The 20,546-nt window shown below is 39.2% G+C and overlaps 1 protein-coding gene across 3 annotated transcripts; it reads right to left on the bottom strand.

Moving 5' to 3' along the window:
- Nucleotides 1-503: 503 nt before the first annotated feature.
- PRDM1 (PR/SET domain 1) lies at nt 504-17,059 on the bottom strand. Of its 3 annotated transcripts, none has more exons than XM_077289639.1 (7): nt 16,932-17,059; nt 11,432-11,680; nt 8,731-8,850; nt 7,043-7,292; nt 3,962-5,061; nt 3,727-3,855; nt 504-3,430 (listed from the first exon to the last, which is right to left on the bottom strand). In XM_077289639.1, the coding sequence occupies exons 2-7, from the start codon at nt 11,612-11,614 to the stop codon at nt 2,870-2,872; spliced, it is 2,343 nt and encodes a 780-aa protein (XP_077145754.1). In that variant the 5' UTR covers nt 11,615-11,680; nt 16,932-17,059; the 3' UTR covers nt 504-2,869. The 3 variants fall into 3 exon arrangements, with proteins under 3 accessions (XP_077145754.1, XP_077145752.1, XP_077145755.1); XM_077289637.1 differs by lacking the exon at nt 16,932-17,059 and adding an exon at nt 12,973-13,264; XM_077289640.1 differs by lacking the exon at nt 16,932-17,059 and adding an exon at nt 11,891-11,998.
- Between the last annotated feature and the right edge of the window lie 3,487 nt (nt 17,060-20,546).

Genomic DNA, 20,546 nt, shown 5'->3' on the forward strand with positions numbered 1-20,546 from the left:
GACATGCTGCGGAATGTAAGCCGCAGCGTTTCCGTGCTTTTTTTTTTCCGCAGCACTGCAGATTGAGTTTTCCATAGGTTTACATTGTACTGTAAACGCATGGAAAGCAGCTGCGGACACGCAGCAAAATCCGCAACGTGTGCACAGCCTAAAATTTTCATATGTCTCTCCAATAAATTAGGTAGATGCAAATATTTACATTTTCTTGCAATCCAAAGCTGAACATATGTAAACCGAAGACCTTTGTCTGACCAACCGGATTGCATATATAGAAGAAATAAAGGACACAATCATTGTAGGAAGATCTAGCGTTGCAGCAACTCTATTGCCATTAAGTTGCGCAATCCATTTTATCAGACAAAACTCCCAAAATTATACACAAAAAAAAAAAAAAAAAAAGTTTTCCTATATCTCACTTATTGGGGTGCTGAATTATTTATCTCAGATTCTTTACCCATTCTCAGAGATGCAGTCCATAGAAATAAGACAAAAAAAGTCATATGTATAAAGAAACGCACATTTAGTTTTAATTTACATATTTTGACAATTTGCACATAAATAACAATGTAAACCAAAATGTAAACATAAGAAATTTGTTGTTCAAGCAAAGTAAAAAGCCTGTTAACTTTGGTCAGATTTTCTTAAAAAAAAAACAAAAAAAAAAACCAAAAAAACAAAACAAAAATAGAGAAACCACAGTTTGCTACATTCACATGTAATAAAATCCTATTTTTAAAAAAGTAACATCTTGAAACAGTCATACATTAAGTCTTTGAAGTGAATACAGAAAAGCACTACTGGCAACAAGTAAGGGAAGTGTGTGTCCAGAGACAGTAGTGATACTTTGGTATATATTACATTAATACTTTCAACCTTGCTACATTATTTTGCAGAATTCTGCTTGGATACAGTTGTAACAAACAAGAATTTTGTAAAGCTGTATTTTTTTTGGTACCTTTGCTCGGAATTTTGGCATTGTATGAATGGACGGCATAAAGATCAGACTGCACAAAGCCAGAAATGATTTATAAAACAGTGCCACTGCTTTGCCTATATCTTAGGTTTACGCATGCTCAAGGTGTGCTTTGTCACATTTGGATGCTAGAGTACTCGGCTGGAGATCATTGGAAGTCTGATTATAGTGATGTCACCATGTCACCAGTAGGGGGAACTCCAGCGACATTTGTAAATTTTTATATGGACCACTTTCTACCAGTGTGTGGTAACCAACCGGAAGGTGTAAATTGCTGGAAGTATATAAGTATATCCACTCCTGGACAGAGAAGGCAACCTAAACACCAATATCTAGCCATACAACTGCAATATCTTTGGAGTCAGCAAGCAAAGCAACAGTACAAAATGTAAGTGCAGTTTGTAGACTGCAGATTTTTGGTTTCTCCTTGAAAGTCACAAAGCTATTGGTTTCGACAGCTTTTATCTGCACCACTGGACACAATCAATGAGGTAAATTGTCAAACAATTTTGCAATGCCCTTTTCACTTAAATTAACCACAACAAATAAATGTACAAGACACAAAATACTAAAGGAAATGACTCACAGAAAATATACATGAGATGAATGCCAGTAACAGAGGAAACACCTTATTACCCGTGTCTACTACTGGACCATGGGGACGTAGTCAATCCTGCACTTTGTTACAAGCTAAGTTCACACTAGGCGGTTTTGCAGCATTTTTTTGTGTTTTTAATGCAAATTTTCCACTGCGTTTTACAGTACCAGCAAAGTCAGATTTCAGAAATATCATGCACACAACTTGTTTTTTTGTCATCAGTATTTTGTGCTTCGCATGTTTTTCTGCACAATAGAGCATGTCACTTCTTTCAGCGTTTTTCACCCATTGAAATGAATAGTTGGTGAAAAAAACGCACCAAAAATGCAGGTATCAGATTTTGCTGCGTGCTTTGTGGCAAAACCTGATTCTATCAAATAGCATTTTTTTTCCAACACTACACTATTAGTATGCACAAGAGCCACATTTAGCATGCCAAAACTGCAGCAAAAAACATGAAAAAGTGCTTTTTTCTGCAGCTTCTTTCCTGCCAATAGGTCAGGTTTTTTGTGGCAGAGGTAAAAAAAAAAAATGCTGGAGAAAAAAAAAAAAAAAAAAAGTCTAGTGTGAACTTACCCCATAATCTCTCATTTTGATGTTCTGTACGGTTGGTTTAACAAACAGAACCATAATAAGCAGGATATTGTTACTATAACATCTCATGCACTTTTTTGATGTTCTTAAAGTATAAGTGATTCATAAAAAAAACACAAACACTACAGTTTGCATGCAGTGAAATAAATACATAATTCCATAATGTAATGTCCAGCTTTGGCAACAAAATATTGATCATTGGTATGGAGAGCCAAGGTGTTTTACACATAAGATTCACTTACTATGAAAAAACAACAACAACAAAAAAAAAAACAAGAAAAAAAACAAACACTGCAGAAAGTATGTACATCAATGGCCACATTTAAATATATACAATGATACTAAAAATTACAATGATTTTGCCTGTCATTGTAAACATTTTTCTAATTATTGCTTTTGTAATGATAAATTGCATAATAAATTATGAAGTACATTTCAGTGACACAATTAGACATAAATGATTGTCTTTTAACATTAATAATTATAATTATAATATTAAATTAGTAGGCAATACCCATATCCCTGCCTGTTTCCTTGCCCTGAGAATACGCTTATCTCGGAGTTCCTTCTTGGAGTTTGGTTTGATCTTCTAGAAGAATTCTACCTTTCATAAGCCAAGACCATGCCGCAGCATTGTAAAACTGTACATGTTTAGGCTGCAATCACCTCAACTTCCGATAAATAACACTTGTCCCAAGAGTCCATTAAGAGTCCATTTGGTCTATGGTTTCCTGTTTGACCTTAACTGGTAACAGAGGTAGTGGGGAGTTAAGGGGCAGCTTTATGACGGAGTCAGAATGTTCATAAAAGTTGCACCCTGATGAAATTAAACTGTTTCCCATACTCCTTGACACAGATACCTTCATACTTGCACCTTCTATTTCTCTCCGAAGAAGAGTCATTATTTCTTTCTCCACTGCAGGCGACATGTCACTTTCATCTAGTCTATCTGCGCTGTCACTGATGTCAAACTTTTCAATTTCTTCATTGATTACACTCAGGTCATCCCTTGTGAGTCCAGGTCTTGGGGACGCTGGACAGTTTCCCTTCATGTGTACTTGAAGACTGCACATGTGAATGTAACTTTTGTGGCAGTGACTGCATTTATGTGGACGTTCCCTAGTGTGAAGTCGTTTATGGAGTTTGAGGTGAACAAATTGGGTGAACTTTGCTGGGCAGAGCTTGCATTGATAGGGTTTCTCACCAGAGTGCAGCCGTAGATGAGTTTTCAGGTTGCTTGTGCTGCTAAATCGTTTATGACACACCTAAGTAAAAGAAAATAATGAGGTTATTTCTTGTATATTAGCATTCAGTCCATAAAAGGTCACACAAAATGGTTGCTTACATACTAAAGCTGAAATTAGACGTCTATCTTATATGGACCACAATGCCTGGACTGATCTAGGGTCTTCTAACCCAAAACTAACAGCCTTGGAAGGTTGGGTCAGAACTTCAGTGAACAGTATGGCAGTATGGGCATTCTGGTCTGTGCATGAACATCTGATTTGATGTTAATCGTGTTTCAACAATTCCACTTTCTAAATAAATATAATATACACACCTGACATTCATGAGGCTTTTCCCCAGTGTGTACCAAAAAGTGCTTCTGTAGATGTGCCAGCTGGGTGAATCCCTTGTTGCAAGTCTGACATTTGAATGGCCGCTCACCACTATGAACTCGTAGATGGACCTATAAAATAAATTATTGACTTACAGCAAAAATGATAATTGGATGTGCACGTCTTCAATAAACTAAAAAAAAATATAAAAAGTCATATGCATTTATATTCCTTTACCTTAAGATTCGACAGTTGTCCAAACGTCTTGGAGCAAATGTTACACTCGTATTTGATTTTCCCATTTTGTTTTTTAAGTGGGTAGGGAAGAGTCTTATATCCAGTCATGTTCCTTTTGCTTTTAATTAAATTGATTGCTTCATCACTGTTGGTGGTCATCACCGCTGAGGTAGGTTTAGGTTGCATTACATGCTCAGAACTTGCTGCTGTGCCAGCAGTTGGGGATCCACTTGTTGGGCTGATCTGCTTATCTTTCATGCTAGCAGCAGCGCCTGTGATGGAAAAGGCACTATTGGGTGCAGGAATGAGAAAATCTCGATGCTGATCAGGCTGTAGCAGTCTGCGCCCTCCTTCGTGAGGAAGGGAACCAGGAATAGCTGCAGGGTTTAGCATGTGATGAGAAAGGCTTCCACCTCCAAGCATACCGTTGTAAAATGGATACATTCGTGGGAGAATATTGAAATTATTCATGGCATTGATGTTAGTTAGAGTGTTAAGGCTATTGCATCCAAGACTGAGAGGTGGTAGTAAAAACTTGTGGTAGGGTGTATGGTATGGGGGTATAAAGGCTGGAGGTAGATGACTTGCAGGAGGTGCATAACTGGGAAAGGATGCCAGTCCTTCAGTACTGTATGGTCTACTTAGTAAGGGGTACAATTCTCTGTGCTCTTGGGATAGTTGGTGAGGAGATAGCGCAGTTCCAGGGCTATTGTGAGGACTTGAGCTTTTAAAACTTTTGTCCGGGCTACTTCTTGTTGAAGGACTTGATGGTGTTGATGGCTGAAGTGGTGAATGCATCATATAATTTGATCTCTCAAGGCCATACCCAACTGTAGTCTTTAAATAATCATCATGAATTTGAGAGCGGAATGGATACATAACTCTTGGGAATATAGGTCTCTCAGGGCTGGAACTTTTCAGCGGTTCTGTGTCTTTGTCAGGAGTTAAAACATCAATATTGTTCAGGGAGATGTCTTTGGGTTTTGAATGATGTGTGTTTTTTAGAATCTCCTTAACACTGTGCTCTTTCTTGGGTGTGTTTTTTTGAAGTGTCCTCTCTTCTTGACAAATCTGATCCTCTGTGATGATCAAACTTTGCTCTGAAAAAGACAAATATTTAAAGTTTTAATATAACCTAAAATAGACAATTTGAAAATTGTAGTTAAATATTAACCAAATATTGCTTTATTAACAAACAAAATAACTTAGAGTTTGAAATCTTTGAATTTCGCTACAGGCAAAGCAAATATTAGAGACCATAAGAATTTAATGCAATGACTAAAAAAGTTCTGGAGGAATTTAGGAAGAGATTCATTTAAGAACTGGGTTGAGAATAAATGAACCAATACTGGTTAGATATCTACTTCTAATGTTCACCTTTCCTTTCACTTGATGTCAGAAAAGAAAAATTGCTCGATTTAAAGAAAAACGAAAAAAATTAAATTGCAAAATGCAAACCAAGGTACAAAAAGGATCTGAAATGCTTTAGAGCTAAAGAGGTAAAAAATACACCAAGACCAATAGCTCTATCTTAATCTAAAAATAATTTTCCACTTTACATTGCAATTTAACAATTTGATAATGATCACAGTATAGTTTGCGCTAGAGATGTCTGGCAATTGCTCATTTCTTCTCCCACCTCGGAGTTCGCCATCTGCAGATGAACAATTTATGAAAAAGGGCTCCATTTACTGATTTTGCTCTGGGGCAAGGAGCTTGAAGTAAGCTTTTGCACAGTTATTACAGTATATCTATGGCTGGCTGTGGTCTCTATGGGATGTCTCTAATGTATGTGGTCTCTAATGTATATTTCAGGCCATTTCCATCTGGAACTTGCCTGACAGTGCAAAAAAACAAAAACAAAATGATCACAATGCACAACAATGTAAAAATAATATTGCAGTGCACATACTTTTTAACTGCTTCAGGGTTCAGAAATTGTGAAGCTGTTAAAAGCAGCAATTCTTTTTCCTTAAGAAGCTACTAAAGATGTCATATGCACAAACACTAACAGTAGCGGGAAATAGAAAGCCTTTTGTAGCATTTTCAATTTATCAACATACAGGTAAATCCAGAAATAAATGGACAGTGTCAGGATCTTTGATTTGAGCTCTGCTGGCCATTATTTTAGATTTAAAATGAAACAGCTGAGATGCAATTGAAGTGTAGACTAAGGTTTTATTAAAGGTGTTAAACAAAAATATCATGTGAAATGTTTAGGAATTGCAACCCTTTTTCCTCAAAGCTTTCTCATTTCAGGGGCTCAAAAGTAACTGGACAAATTAAGTACCATACATATAATGTTAGTTTTTAATACGTTGTCAAGGATTCTATGCAGGCAACGACTGCCTGAAGTCTGGAAGCCATGGGCATCGCCAAGCACTGGATTTCCTCCTCAGTGATGCTTTGCCAGGCCTTTACTACTGCTGACTTCAATCGTTGCCCGTTTGTGGGGTTTTCTGCCTACGTTTTGTCTTAAGCATGTGACATGCCTGCTCGATGGGGTTGAGATATGGTGATCGACTCAGCCATTGCAGTTTTCTATTGCTCTTTACTTTTACAATGAATTTGTGAACTTAACTCATTGTAATATAAAATGTCAAGTAGACGAAAAGGTGAAAAAAAAAAATAATAAAAAAAAAAAATGATAAGATACTGACAGCAAATGTGAGATGAAGAAATCTCTCACAAGGCAAGAGATGCAATCAACTTCACCCAAAGAAAGGAAGTGAATAACAACTTCTACAGAAATTTCTTCAAATGGCTTGTTATAAAAATACATGTGAAAACACTCGTTTATGTGGAGTCTGAACGTGTGAAAAAAAAAAAAAAAATTAACTAGTTTGATACTCCGCATTTCAAGAGCGTTACTAGTGAGTTTATATTAATGAAAAAGATAGATGACATGTAAGGATGAACTGGCCTTTTCAGGGATCAGGAAAAAAGGCTGGCTAAGTATTGGATGTTGCGGTTCCCTGTCAAAAATAGTTTGGCTGTTGGAACCAATAAGTTTTAATAGTAAACTGCATAGGCAGTACTGGACACATTCCATATATTACCTTCAATATGCACTTTACTTACTAAGATTCATCACCAGCTCTCCGGAAGAAGGATAGTCAAGCCTGTCTGCAAACTCCCGGCAGTACCATACAAGCAGTTCCTGATTGGCTGGAATAGGCTTGATGGTGTAGAAATAGATATTCATGCCATTTTGGCAGGCAGCTAGATTCTGTTCTTGAATGGAGTGTGCTGGATTCACATAGCGCATCCAGTTACTCTTTTCTTCATTGTAGCCATCAATAAAATGGTTAAATTCACTGTTTGAATAGATCTACAAATACAATAAAAACGCATTAGAAAAATTAAAAGAAAATCTATTTAGAGACTAGCATGGCAATAATGTCCTCACGGTTATTATGCTATAAACGTCCCTCCTTCCTTTAATAGTCACAATGATATTTAATTGTTCCAACTTTATCTATGATTACGCACACACTAAAAGAGGTATTGAGTCAGTACGGTCTCATTAACATTACTTCCAGCTAAACAGGCTTTTGCACTTGCAGTTTCCCTGGCCATCCCAAATTTCCTCATCTCACAGAGCTAGCGCTTCATCATATAAATACATGGAATGCAGTCATTTTGACAGAACACTGGGTGGAGCAAAGGTGAACTTCACCTGCCAAAACAATGACTAGTGTTGGAACAGGGCCAGTCCTGTCACTCATTCTTTGCCAGGACACTCACTTTTCCTCATCCTAGACAAGCACTGTCTTGTGATGTTTTGTTCTATGCATTTACTGGGGAGGGAGGTCTCATTTTCACAATCCATGGTTAAAAATAAAAACACAATAGAGAGTAAAGATTGCACAATTAGACTCAAAAATGCTACGAGACAAAACTTTTTATGCTTCTTTTAACATGTTCCGCTTATGAAAGTGAGACTACAGGAAAGGCTGACGCTTAAACAAATAATGCTTTGTGCTCTGGTCAATGGACCCCAAAGAGCTTGTTTTACACAAAAGGGTAGTAGGTATTAGGAGTTGTCTGGAGGTTTGAAATACTTGCATTGCATTGGAATTTTGGATTAATCTTTACACCACGTACATGCGCGTGTATTTATGGCAAGAGTTATTCTTGAAACTGATGAGACTTTGCAGAGAAAATATGCGAGAAAAAAAAACAACTGATTGAGATTGGCCATTGTGTATGAATATTCAAAGATCAGGCTTGTCCAGTGGCAGACCGACACAAAAAAAAAAAAAAAAAAAAAAAAAAAAAAAAGGGGGGGGGGGGGGCCTCTGTGCACCAACAGAATATGGACGTGGTAGTGGGCTCCTTTCCTTTCTGGGCCCCTGTGCGATAGCACCAATGATATGTTCACCACTAAGTTTATTGAGGGCTCCTAAACACGAACAGCGAAGCAGTAGGGAAATGACTTTTTTTTAGTCTTCATTAGAAGGCTTACAGTAATGAAAACTAGCTAAAAAACAGTGCATGCCAAAATTCACACGTTTACCGAAAAAGAAACTACCCAAAACCATGCTGTTTCCATGTTACACAGCACAGTGAGGGTGCTGACTCACAGATCACTTACAAGAAATAATGTCACTTTAGGGGTTTGCTCAACCCCAAACATCCTCTCTTTCTATGCAAAACATGAGAAAGACGTTTTCCTAGTAGACAATCACACCCTGTGTTCTGGATATATAGTATTGTTACAGAAAGAAAAAAAAATAAATATATATATATAAAATTTATAATCTTACCCTCCAAAAGTATTTCCTATTGGCATTCTTAGGAACGGTGTCATTTGTGTAGACCTCTCCTACAAATGGCCCAAAACGGGTTCCTTTTGGAATATACTCTTTGCTTAAAACACCACTCACCTGTCCAAAAAAAAGGAACAAAATCTAGTTAGAAAGTCATTCAAGTTAAATATTCAGCAACAATTAAAGACAGAATTCTACTCTTATATAGACCAAAGGTATTTTACTAGCAGATCTTATAAGAGTCAAAGGATGTTTTACAGGATGGGGGAAAATTCTGTCCATTGTCCTGAATTCTTGTGAAAGGGAGTGGATACATACAGGATAAGGTTGTTTGCCACCTATGTCAACAGAGGGCGCTATAGACAGGATAAAATCCAGGGCACTGAAGACTGTCGCAGGTCACATTTATATTGAAACTTAAATTGTGTGTGCTAGTTTTCTGGCACAATTTACTACTCATATACAGAATTATAGGCTTTGCACTTAGGGGAATGAGTACTAAAGTTACTATATTAAAGGAAACAAAATTATGGAAATTGATATACATGATAGAAGAATGTATACAATATGTAAGAAGATGATTGATACAGATGTACGACCAATCCCCACCTGCCACTCTTAATTCATTAACAGGAGGGTTTCATGCTTCCCCACAAACACTTTCATGTAAGATTTTTTTCTACTAAAAAGTCGTGATTAGCATGTTGTACTTGTAAGGCATTCTTGAAAACCTCCTTACTTGAAAGAGTCAAGGCAAAAAACCAAAACATCTGCTGCTTAAGTTTCAGTGACACAGCGAGACTTAGATGACTGGATATGAGACACCAGTTTACACATCTGACATGCTCTAATTGTGAATTAGGCAACAGATCACTTTAGAACTTGCAGCTAAATTATATGATTTGGTCCCCATCTACACTGTGTTGATTGGTACTACCCAGAATCATTCTTGGCCTCGGCTCACTATTTGCCTTGCTCTGTTAAGTACTTAGAAATCCATTATACAACTTCTAATCTAAACTAGGATGAATCTGCCACTGGAACGGGACCAGAGGTCCTTATGATTCATTGCCGGGGCAAGGCCTTTTCTATAAACACTTCAGGAGAGGGGGCAGAGGGCTTTTAGCAAGTCCATTCTTAATCTTCCCCCTCCTTGCCTACTCCATTTCTTTACAAGCACCAATGACCTTTCTACCAATTTTAAAAAATTAATCTTTGTCATCATTCTTAACCAGGGAGTATAGCTTGGTAATCCCCGGCAGAGAAGAATAACCCACCTTCTCCTAAAAAAAACATCCGGGGTGACTGTAAGCTGCATGAATGGATGGATGGAATAAAGGGGAACATCCATGATGATTCGATAACATTAAAAAGTGCAAAAATTAAGTCATTTGCTATTTTAGATATTAGTAAAGGGCTGGTATAGGCGTTTAGTACATCACTGTATGAGCAATTAGTAAGGACTGATTTATAGACATGAGGTGTATGAAAGGCAAAGCAGCAAAATATCACGTCTACATAAAAAACTGTAAGCGAAGTATAACATCATATTGACGTTATGTCTTTATTAGAGCTGCTGCTGCTCGGAAAGGAAAACATCCTAAGAAGCTGCTCTGCCGGAAACCTGTGGAATGCAGTAGCAGACAGGAACGGTCTCGGAGATTACAAGACAGCTGATTTTAGCAGTACACCTCACTATAATTACCATATAAAACTTTAAACCGACGTTGCTCACTTCACAGCCCTTATAAAAACAAAAACGCGAAGAATGCACCCGCTCAGACTGTTCTCAGCGACATGAGAAAAAGTTAGAAATGTAGACAGGTAATCTGCACTGGAATCTACGGAGGAACCTGAGGTGACACCAATGTTTCCTTCCAGGCTTATACCTTATGTCGGAAAGGTTGTTTTAGAGATTACGACTCCTTACTTTAATAAAGTTCTCATTTACCGGAAACAAACATCCCATTCATGCCAAGTAAATGATCAGCACAGTGGCTCAGTGGTTAGCACTGCAGCCTTGGCTTGCTGGGGTCCTGGGTTCAAATCCCACCAAGGACAACATCTACAGGAGTTTATATGTTCTCCCCATGTTTGTGAGGGTTTCCTCCGGGTTCTCCAGTTTCCTCCCACACTCCAAAAGACATACTGATAGGGAATCTAGTTTGTGAGCCCCAATGGGGACAGCTATGATAAAGCGCTATGGAATAAGTGGTGCTATACAAATAAATAAATTGCATTGATAAAAAAAGGTTTAATCATAAATGCGGATTCTTTACTGTAAGAGCAGCGAGACTATGGAACTCTCTGCCACATGATCACGACTAAAATTCAGGTGCCTGGACGCCTTTCTTGAAAAACATAATATTACAGGTTATGTGACGCTGATCCAGGGAACTAGTTGGATTGCTGTATGTGGATTGGGAAAATAATTTTTCCCCAATATGGAGCTATTAGTGTCTGCCCCATGGGGTTTTTGCCTTCCTCTGGATCAACATTTATTTGATCAACTAAAGTCTAACACCAACCTTAAAAACTATGAAAATAAGTAGGTAATTATATACGGTATTTCAGACCAAGAAACTTGTGAAACTGCAGGACTGGGCTATGTGTGATCTAACTAGAAGGTCAATCATTTCTACAAGACAAAGTTTTACCAATTGGTATTAAAAGTTACTCTATAGGGATATGTACTCACCTCTTTAGAGCTGGGTGTGCGCTTGAAAAGTAAGTTCCTAGGTAAAGAAGCTTGTGCTTGGACAAGGTTAGATCCATCGGAGGTGCTGTCCCATGGGTGATCCTTCACTATATATGTGCACTTTGCCTCAAACTCAGCCTCCGGCCAAAGAGTCATGTCGGCTCCTTCCACGTCCATTTTCATGGTCTGTTATGTCCCCTCTGGATGGGGCGATTCGATACTTTTACTGATTGTTTCTTTTGTGGCGGCCTGACATAGGGAAAAATGGGAAAAGAAAATCTAAGTTCTCGTAGTCCTTCATTGCGTGGTTTTCTGAGTAAATCTGAGAAATAATTTGTTAATCTAGAGCAAATAAAAAAAGGAACAATACAATATAAAGGAATGACTATTAGAAGCTGGTGTAACCATATACTGAGGAGCAATGAGATGTATCACCTACTAATGGTGGTAGTATCTTACATGCTCCTTGTAAGCGTGCCTGGAGGACTGACGGATAGATTACTGGATCCCTTGGAAGCACTGCCTTAGAAAGTGTCACAAACAAGGAAAGGAAGAGGAAACTGCTGCTGTCGTCTACGTCTGAATGAACTAAAAATGGAACATGCATGTTACACGGCGAATGGGGAAGCCTGAACTTTCCCACCAGCGTCCAGCTCACAAACAACTTTCAAAACAATCTAACTCCTCTGACGTCTTTTTTTTTTTTTTTTTCATCCTGTTGAAGTTAAAGAAAATAGAAAAAAAAAAAAAAAAAAAAAAAATCTTCAACATCCTGCCAGCATCCCCAGCCGCAAGAAAATCTCCTCGACTACTGGGAGGTGGGTGTGGGGGTCTTGTTAACTCCTTCATTACCACAACTTCCTCATTAAGTGATTTTAAAACACGACTGTATCACATTATACAATTATTAGTTCACATTTCCAGAGCAGATATTTATCTGATTATATATTTTATATACACACACACACACGACTGCTGAAGTCAAAACTAATGCAAACCAAGTATGGCAAAACTGAATCAAAATGTACGTAGCACTAAAAATATATATATATATATATATATATATATATATATATATATATATATATATATATATATATATATATATATATATATATATATATATTTTATTATATGTATACACACATTAAAAGCAAACAACCATGACCAAAGTCAAACTAAGTGACAAACCTAAAAATTGTTAATATTTTGTACGTAGCAGAATAGTAACATAAAGCACATTCACAGCCAAGTTCACAACATAAACGCAAGCTAAGTGTCAATCCTGAGCCATACCATTGTGTCCAGCATTATCTATAAATACACACTGTAACATTCCCTGTACACAGAATGTGTGTACAATATAGACCACTCCAATATCTGCTTTTTAGGAAGTGGAGGCTGCCCACCTGGAGGCTGCCCGGTGCAGCTCCCACTCACCGCCGAGCCCTGTGCTCAGCCCCAGCTCCCTGGCAGTGCCCTCAGTTTCCTCTCCCCCACACATTAAGCCTTGCCGGTGACGGCAGTCAGTCGTGTCTTACCCGGGCAGAGCATTGGGGTCGGCTAGCTCCCCGCGCACAGCGCCTCAGAGACCCGCGGAGACTCCACACCTTGCGCTGCCTCCTCGCTCATACTGGCAGGCAGGTGCCGCCTCACACACTGCAGCCCGCTGCCGGACTCCGCCGCTTATCACTCGCTCTTCCTGCTTCAGCTTCCGATTACTAGTGTAATTTACTCTCCGTGGCGTCACATGGGAGGGCGGGGCCAGCACGGCTACCTGGAGCAGTGTGCAGTGCCGGCAGCAGCCAGGTAGCTGACATCACAGTCTCACACACTCCCGGTGACTTGTGCTCGGTGTACGAGCTGCTGGGCAGTGCAAGGGTTACTCAGGAGCCGCCTCGCTTACTATGCGCGGTGAGACAATGCGAGCTGACGGAAGGTGGCTCCAGCGCCTCAGAGACGGCTGCCGAGTCCATATTGAGATGTAGATGGCTTCGCTTATAGCAAAATAAGGCCATGCGGTGTGAGAATAAGCCGTGTTTGTGGGAGGGGGCTGCTCATAGAAACGGCTGTTTTCTTATGGTAAATGAAGCTTTATTTAGCGTCAGTAATGGAGCTGCAGGTGTAGTAGCAGGGAGCACAGCCTCGGTGGGGGGCACTGAGGGAGACCCCAGCAGCAGGGCGCACAGCCTCGGTGGGGGGCACTGAGGGAGACCCCAGCAGCAGGGAGCACAGCCTCGGTGGGGGGCACTGAGGGAGACCCCAGCAGCAGGGCGCACAGCCTCGGTGGGGGGCACTGAGGGAGACCCCAGCAGCAGGGCGCACAGCCTCGGTGGGGGGCACTGAGGGAGACCCCAGCAGCAGGGCGCACAGCCTCGGTGGGGGGCACTGAGGGAGACCCCAGCAGCAGGGCGCACAGCCTCGGTGGGGGGCACTGAGGGAGACCCCAGCAGCAGGGCGCACAGCCTCGGTGGGGGGCACTGAGGGAGACCCCAGCAGCAGGGCGCACAGCCTCGGTGGGGGGCACTGAGGGAGACCCCAGCAGCAGGGCGCACAGCCTCGGTGGGGGGCACTGAGGGAGACCCCAGCAGCAGGGCGCACAGCCTCGGTGGGGGGCACTGAGGGAGACCCCAGCAGCAGGGAGCACAGCCTCGGTGTGGGCACTGAGGGAGACCCCAGCAGCAGGGCGCACAGCCTCGGTGGGGGGCACTGAGGGAGACCCCAGCAGCAGGGGGCACAGCCTCGGTGGGGGGCACTGAGGGAGACCCCAGCAGCAGGGAGCACAGCCACAGTGGGGGGGGGGGGGCACTGAGGGAGACCCCAGCAGCAGGGGGCACAGCCTCGGTGGGGGGCACTGAGGGAGACCCCAGAAGCAGGGAGCACAGCCTCTTTGGGGGGCTCTGAGGGAGACCCCAGCAGCAGGCGGCAATGTTCCGTGCAGGTATCCGGCAGTCCTGCTCCTGGGAGCCGGCAGTGACTAGTATGAGACAGGCTTTGTGGTGGGGACCACATTTCTTGCCCACTCACTGTCACAGGACCCTTTTTGTCTACGTGCTCTTGTCATTGACTGGAATCTGTGAGTCGAAAATCATGACTGAGCTTTTTACTAAATTTCTTCCTTCCTTGTGTCCCCAAAAAACCTCAATTACCTCAGAACTCAGCAGTTCTCATGTGCTGCTCGTCACTTGCTACTTTCACATTTGCGTCACCTTTGAGACGTCGAGCTGATCTTAGTATTTCCTAAAGCTGTCGCCTTTGTCTACAGGATAACTAATCTGTGGCCACAGACTTACATGGGGCAGCCATTATTTAGTTAGAACAGGTTATTGCTTGGTATAGTGCACGAAGTGAGGCTGCCGCACTTTCGGACAGATAACCCACTTGTATCAATCAGAAACGTGGCTGCAAAACCTTCACATTGCTGACGTTTTCCATAAATATGGCACTCTTTTTATAAGGCCAGGGTCAGACCTATGAAATAGTGTTCACTTTTTTCATTGAGACAACTCATCCAAATTTCATCCGTATTGTCATCCGTGTGTCGTGCGTTCCATACGTCAGCATTTTAATATGCACGTGATGCAATACAGTTACCTATGTTAATAACAGCAATGTATCCATAGAAATCGGATGCTTTACGGAAAAGACTAGTGCCTGGTTTAATTCCTCAAGGTCCTTGTGAAAAAAAAATAAAATCAATTTACGCACGCACGCACGCACGCACGCACACACACACACACACACACTTATCGCCCTAACATATTCCACAGTACCTTATAGATTATGTATATATACACAAAGAGGTGACTTCTTATCTCTCTCAGATTATTTACCATACAAAATTGAGGGAAGGTTGGGCAATAAAGGTGAAAAATGACTCCATAAGATAATGCCCTAACTTATCTCTGCCACTATCAAACAAGCTATTGTTTTCTGATGGGTCTCATTGAGAAAGGTGGAGTAACGCGGTTAATGTTCAATGGGTATGTCCCAGTCCCCTGAAGGAATACAGTTGCTGACAGAAGAACAACACCGAATCCTCTTTTAACTTCCTCTCTTAAAATGAAGGGGACACATTTTAACTCCCTAAGAAACTCTTCTTCTTGAAGAAAGACATTGTTCTTAGAAGAGATAATCCTACAATGGAGAGTCCATTAGAGGTATTACGAGGTTGGCAGCAGTCGTGATCCGCAAGAAAGGCCCTGTCCTGACAATAGACAATTAATGCTGATAAATCTCCACTACTTGTTGCTGTTCTAATTCCTCATAATTGTGCGCTGCTTGTCTTGCCTCCTGCCACACGGGGATGATGCGTGGCTCATATAATCTCTCCGAGTACCTGACCTAGTTCCTGGCACGGTCTTTTCAGGACCCGTCTTCTGCCCCATCTGGACTTTTGCCTGCCTGCCACCAACCCCCCCCTTTCAGAGTTCACTGGTACACAGCAAAAGCTGCCAGGAGTGTGGTGAAACCCATCTCTGACACACATCCAGATCAATACTGTCCAACACCAGACAATACTGTCCACTAATCTGTAATAACAGCTAATCATGCTCAATTTGGCTCACCAGTGATTAAAATGTACTTTTCATTAAGCTCAAAGGACAAGACAGACGCGTGCTGACAAGCTGAAGATTTAGTTGTCAAACTTGAAAAAATGGCAACAGGAAGAACATCAGTTGACCCTTTTTTTCCCCGCATCTAATATATTGAACGGGGCTTGAAGTCAAAATTGTGTGCTATATATATATATATATATATATATATATACACACACACATGCACACAGGCACAATGACAACTTAAGGAAGTGATCAATACAGTGTATACAGCTTATAAAAAGGCAGAAAAATCACATTGCTCATTACAGGAGCCAGTTTGGTCGCAGGATTTGGAATGCCATAAGACAGTGACTCTCCAAGCATCTGGGTGTATATTGGAAGCATGCTTTGTATAGCTGGCTCACTGTACGTCACATCAATCTTTGTCACAGAGGATTGTCAGACTGTTAACAATGTACCTCAGATAACTCACTTTTTTGTGATAAAGCAGACACAAGCAGCACCCAGCAGAAGCTTAACTGATAAAACGGTGTCAAATTGAAACCATTTGTCAAGCAAGGGTCCAGGCTGAAATACTGGGCCCAGGAAGTAGATTTATCTAGTACAGTACATTAACTAGTATAAATAAGAGTGACAAAAGTAAACATTGCTACTCAACAGTGCCTTCAGTAAACAAAAGAGAACCAGCAGGAGCCCCACACCTTTTACTTCAAGGAGCATAACAACTCTAAATGCTAGAATTCTAAAAATGATTTTCAGGAATCTTTCTCAATCTGAAACATATTTAGCAGAATTGCCATTTGCTCACAAGAAAAAAATATATAATAAAAAGCAGATTTTATAGATAAAAATTCAAGTTCAGAATTGATACAATCTTTGTAACTATTTTAACCGTATTAATAAAATATCACATAAAATAAAATAATTTGAAGCGATACCTTGCGTTATTTCCATATAGCAGGAATTCAGGCTAGAGTAAGTGCATTCCAGTTTTAGTCCATGCGTAACATCTGTGACTAACTCACACGCGTTCACTGTCTGCTGTATACACACTCTCACTGGCACTAACCCTCTCCCAGACTGCTTCAAGGATTTTAAAGTTTCTCCTTACTACAAGCTTCTCCCTCCCCCTGAATCAGCTCCTCCCTCATTTAGTAATTAGGCTTAACAACAGCAATTAACAAAACAAACTCTTTTTGGCCAGGCTGATAATTCCAATGCCAAATTGTTTTAAGATGTGCAAGACAGTTTGCTTAGGCTGAGTGAAATCAGGAAGGAAAGACAATGAAAAAAAAAGCTCAATATCAGCTTGGTTTGGAGAATGAATTTGATATATGGAATGTTTGCTTGAAAGAGGGAGTAGATAAGTTGTCCTAAGGGGAATCATGGACAATAGTTGTTTCCTGGCAGCATGTATTTCTTTGTTACTTTAAATTCAATAAAATATATTCATCTCAAACATACGAGAATTCATTAAAAAATCACAAATTAAAAGCTATTGTACCTGTTTCCAATCATAACATCTACGTTCTATAGTATGATTTTAGGGAATAATTAATTTCATTATTTATTTTTTTTTTTTACAGGTTTAAAAATAAAACAAAATCTTAAAATTTTTAAATTATAGTGCTTAATTTGTGATTTTTTTTAAATCTATGTAATAATTTCAAATCTAAAATATAATGCTTATTGAGAATGATCTGGTGAAAATACACGGTGGTTTTTCACCATATATTCTTTCTTAACGATTACTAACTGTGAATACTTCTTTTGGGAGCATTACATAGTCATTTGTTTTTGTAAGACAGTTGAGCCACAAGTCACGTATTTTATGAATGAATCTTCAATATCCGTCGACTCTCTCTATGTATATATGAAGAAATATATAGGAAATGAATGAAAAAATATTGAACTTGTAGAACATGAAGTGGAAGATTAAAGATATGTTGTTAAACAGTAATACATATATCTTTAATAATCTTACATATGATATTCTACGAGTTTTGATAATCTTGCACTTGTTTCTTGCTCAAAAAAATGATATGTGATCAGAGGTTTGACAAATCGTTGTGAGTGCCTAATGGACATTTCATCTGTAAAATCATCAAATATAAAGGAAACAATTTTCATACTTGTAGTTCATCTGCATGTGAGTGAATTTTAGATGCTGGTCATTTTTATCTCCATATTAAAAGATGGTGTGCAATTCCAAGGAAGAAAAGGCAGCTTATGTGTTTTTATCCTAATATTGGTTATTAGTTATAATTTAAGTCACCTTACATAGATGCTAATCTAATGATTTTAGGTATGCAGTGACCAATCACTTATGAACAACCATACTTTTATTATTTATTGCTGATGTTTCTGTGCATTTAGTCTGGCCAGCAATAATTACAATATATTTTTAAAGATTGTATTACTTTTTTCATTATACAACACACAGTCCGCTATTTCAGTATTGTATATTGTCCAAATAATTGGCAGTTATAATGTAGTATAAAGAGACAAGGTTAGTAAGTATAAAAGATAGCAAAACAATATCCTGCACAGCTCTAATAAAGAATAAAAGGAATGAAAAAATGCACACTAGAGAGAAGATAAAAAATATATATAAAGGTGCATCACATAGGCAGGACAATAGGGTGGGATACAATCTCCTGTCTGTACACAATCACCGCAGGTGAGCCAAACCATCTATATTAAGGTTTTACCCTAATGTGCTCTTCGCCCTCCACAGTTATTGTTTCTCCAATCTCCTACTAAAGAGTGATCACTTATCCATCTTCCCTATTTTTTTTTTAAATAAGTCAATGCAAGAGTGTTTTAATCATTGTCAAATTAACATATCATAACATTGAGTAATACGCGTAAACATTTTAAATGTTTATAGTTCTAAATCACTGTCTACTGAGCCAGAATAGATGAAAATATACTGTATGTCCCAATACTGCTAGAATAAAAGAATGTTAATATTTCCCCTTTGATATACGGCACACTACTGCAATGGAAACTATATAGTATGTTTATATTTGGTTATTATAATGAAATAAAGCATAATTAATAAAACAATCCAATTTGAATAATCAAATGCAAACTAACACAATTTGTCATAAAGAAATAACATCTATGGGATGCACCTCAGCTCTTTAAGTTTAAGCAAAAGATGCACCATAACGTGTCAAAATGAACTGCTTTAACACAATTGATTCCTGTATTTATCTTAGCTTTTAGTATTTTATATGTTCAGAAAATATGACTTGTAATACTGAGAAACTTGACAGTGGTGTAACTTTGTCTGGACTTGTACTGATTTCCCACATGTGATGTGTAATTTCTGCTCCGGATGTATTAATCTTGAAGCATATTAATCTCATTATATGTATAACTTTATAACATACAATCAAGACCTGAACATATATTTGTATGTATTTACTTTGTGCTAACAACTTCCTTTATTTATGACTCTCAATATACCACAAGTTACCCCTCCTGTTCTCTTGTATACCAAATGACTGACAACCTGACACTTTGGTGTGCCACCTGTTGGCATTCCAGCAATAGCTTGCTGCTTAAATGTTTTACTTAACAAATAAACCACATCTAGTTGTACAGAGAAGTGTGGGATGTTTGTGCATTTTTTGGGGGGCTAGTTTGATGAAACTACCAGATTGATTTTTTTTATATACTATTGGACATTTGCTGACCAGCCATTTCAGTAGTCTGCATACAGAATAGATATCTGGCTTAATATATGTTGTAGAATAGTACATATTTTATTGAGGTATAGAATATATATAGAATTTTCCATTTAACTATTAAATGGAACAGAAATAACTTGCATTCAAAACCCCCTTTCTGATTCATACTTCCTTTTGGGGAACATTGGTGAAAAAATAGCTGAACTGTATTGCGTTAAAGGAGATGTGAGGCTATTTTTTTTTACTGAAAATTTCAATTCATGTACCCTTATTAAGGGAAATTTACCAACCTAACTAGTAATGTTTGTTAATGTTCACATTTGCTAGAACAATTCTTAATCAATGTTTTTGTCCCAATATAGATTGTAAGCGTAAACGGGAGACACCAAAAGGAAGCTTGCAAGGTAAGTAAAGCTTGCCACAAAAAATATTATTCAATCCCACCAATGTCTTTTAGGTCTCATGATAGGTAAGTGGCAATTGATGTGTCTGGCAGCTGATTATTCATTTATTAAAATGATGTGCACACTTGGACAAGATAAACATATATGTTGGAGGGGACATCGGAAAGGATAGCTATTGATTAAATGATGAATCTATTGACAGTTCAGCTGTACTATTGACGTCATTGACTCCTACGATTTAAATACTTGTAACTGCTTATAGAAGAAATTAATATATTCTAAACAACAGCATGTAAAGTAACATACACTCCAACATGCAGCCGTAACAGAGGTCCCTATTAAAAATACACCTCTATTAGAATGTAAGCCCGCAAGGGCTGGGTCCTCTCCCATCTGTACCAGTCTGTCATTGTTAGTTTGCTTACTGTAAGTGATATCTTTAATTTGTATG

This window comes from Ranitomeya variabilis, chromosome 2 (assembly GCF_051348905.1).
Source record: "Ranitomeya variabilis isolate aRanVar5 chromosome 2, aRanVar5.hap1, whole genome shotgun sequence".
Lineage (NCBI taxonomy): Eukaryota > Metazoa > Chordata > Amphibia > Anura > Dendrobatidae > Ranitomeya > Ranitomeya variabilis.

Bases quoted from the DNA above. Each gene is read 5' to 3' on its own strand.
- PRDM1 (XM_077289639.1), bottom strand. From the start codon at position 11,614: ATGAAAATGGACGTGGAAGGAGCCGACATGACTCTTTGGCCGGAGGCT. The intron at 5,062-7,042 runs GTAAGTAAAGTG...TGTCTTTTTCAG, and splicing joins AGAGCTGGTGATGAATCTTA to AGCAAAGTTTGATCATCACA. The intron at 3,856-3,961 runs GTAAAGGAATAT...TTTATTTTATAG, and splicing joins GACAACTGTCGAATCTTAAG to GTCCATCTACGAGTTCATAG.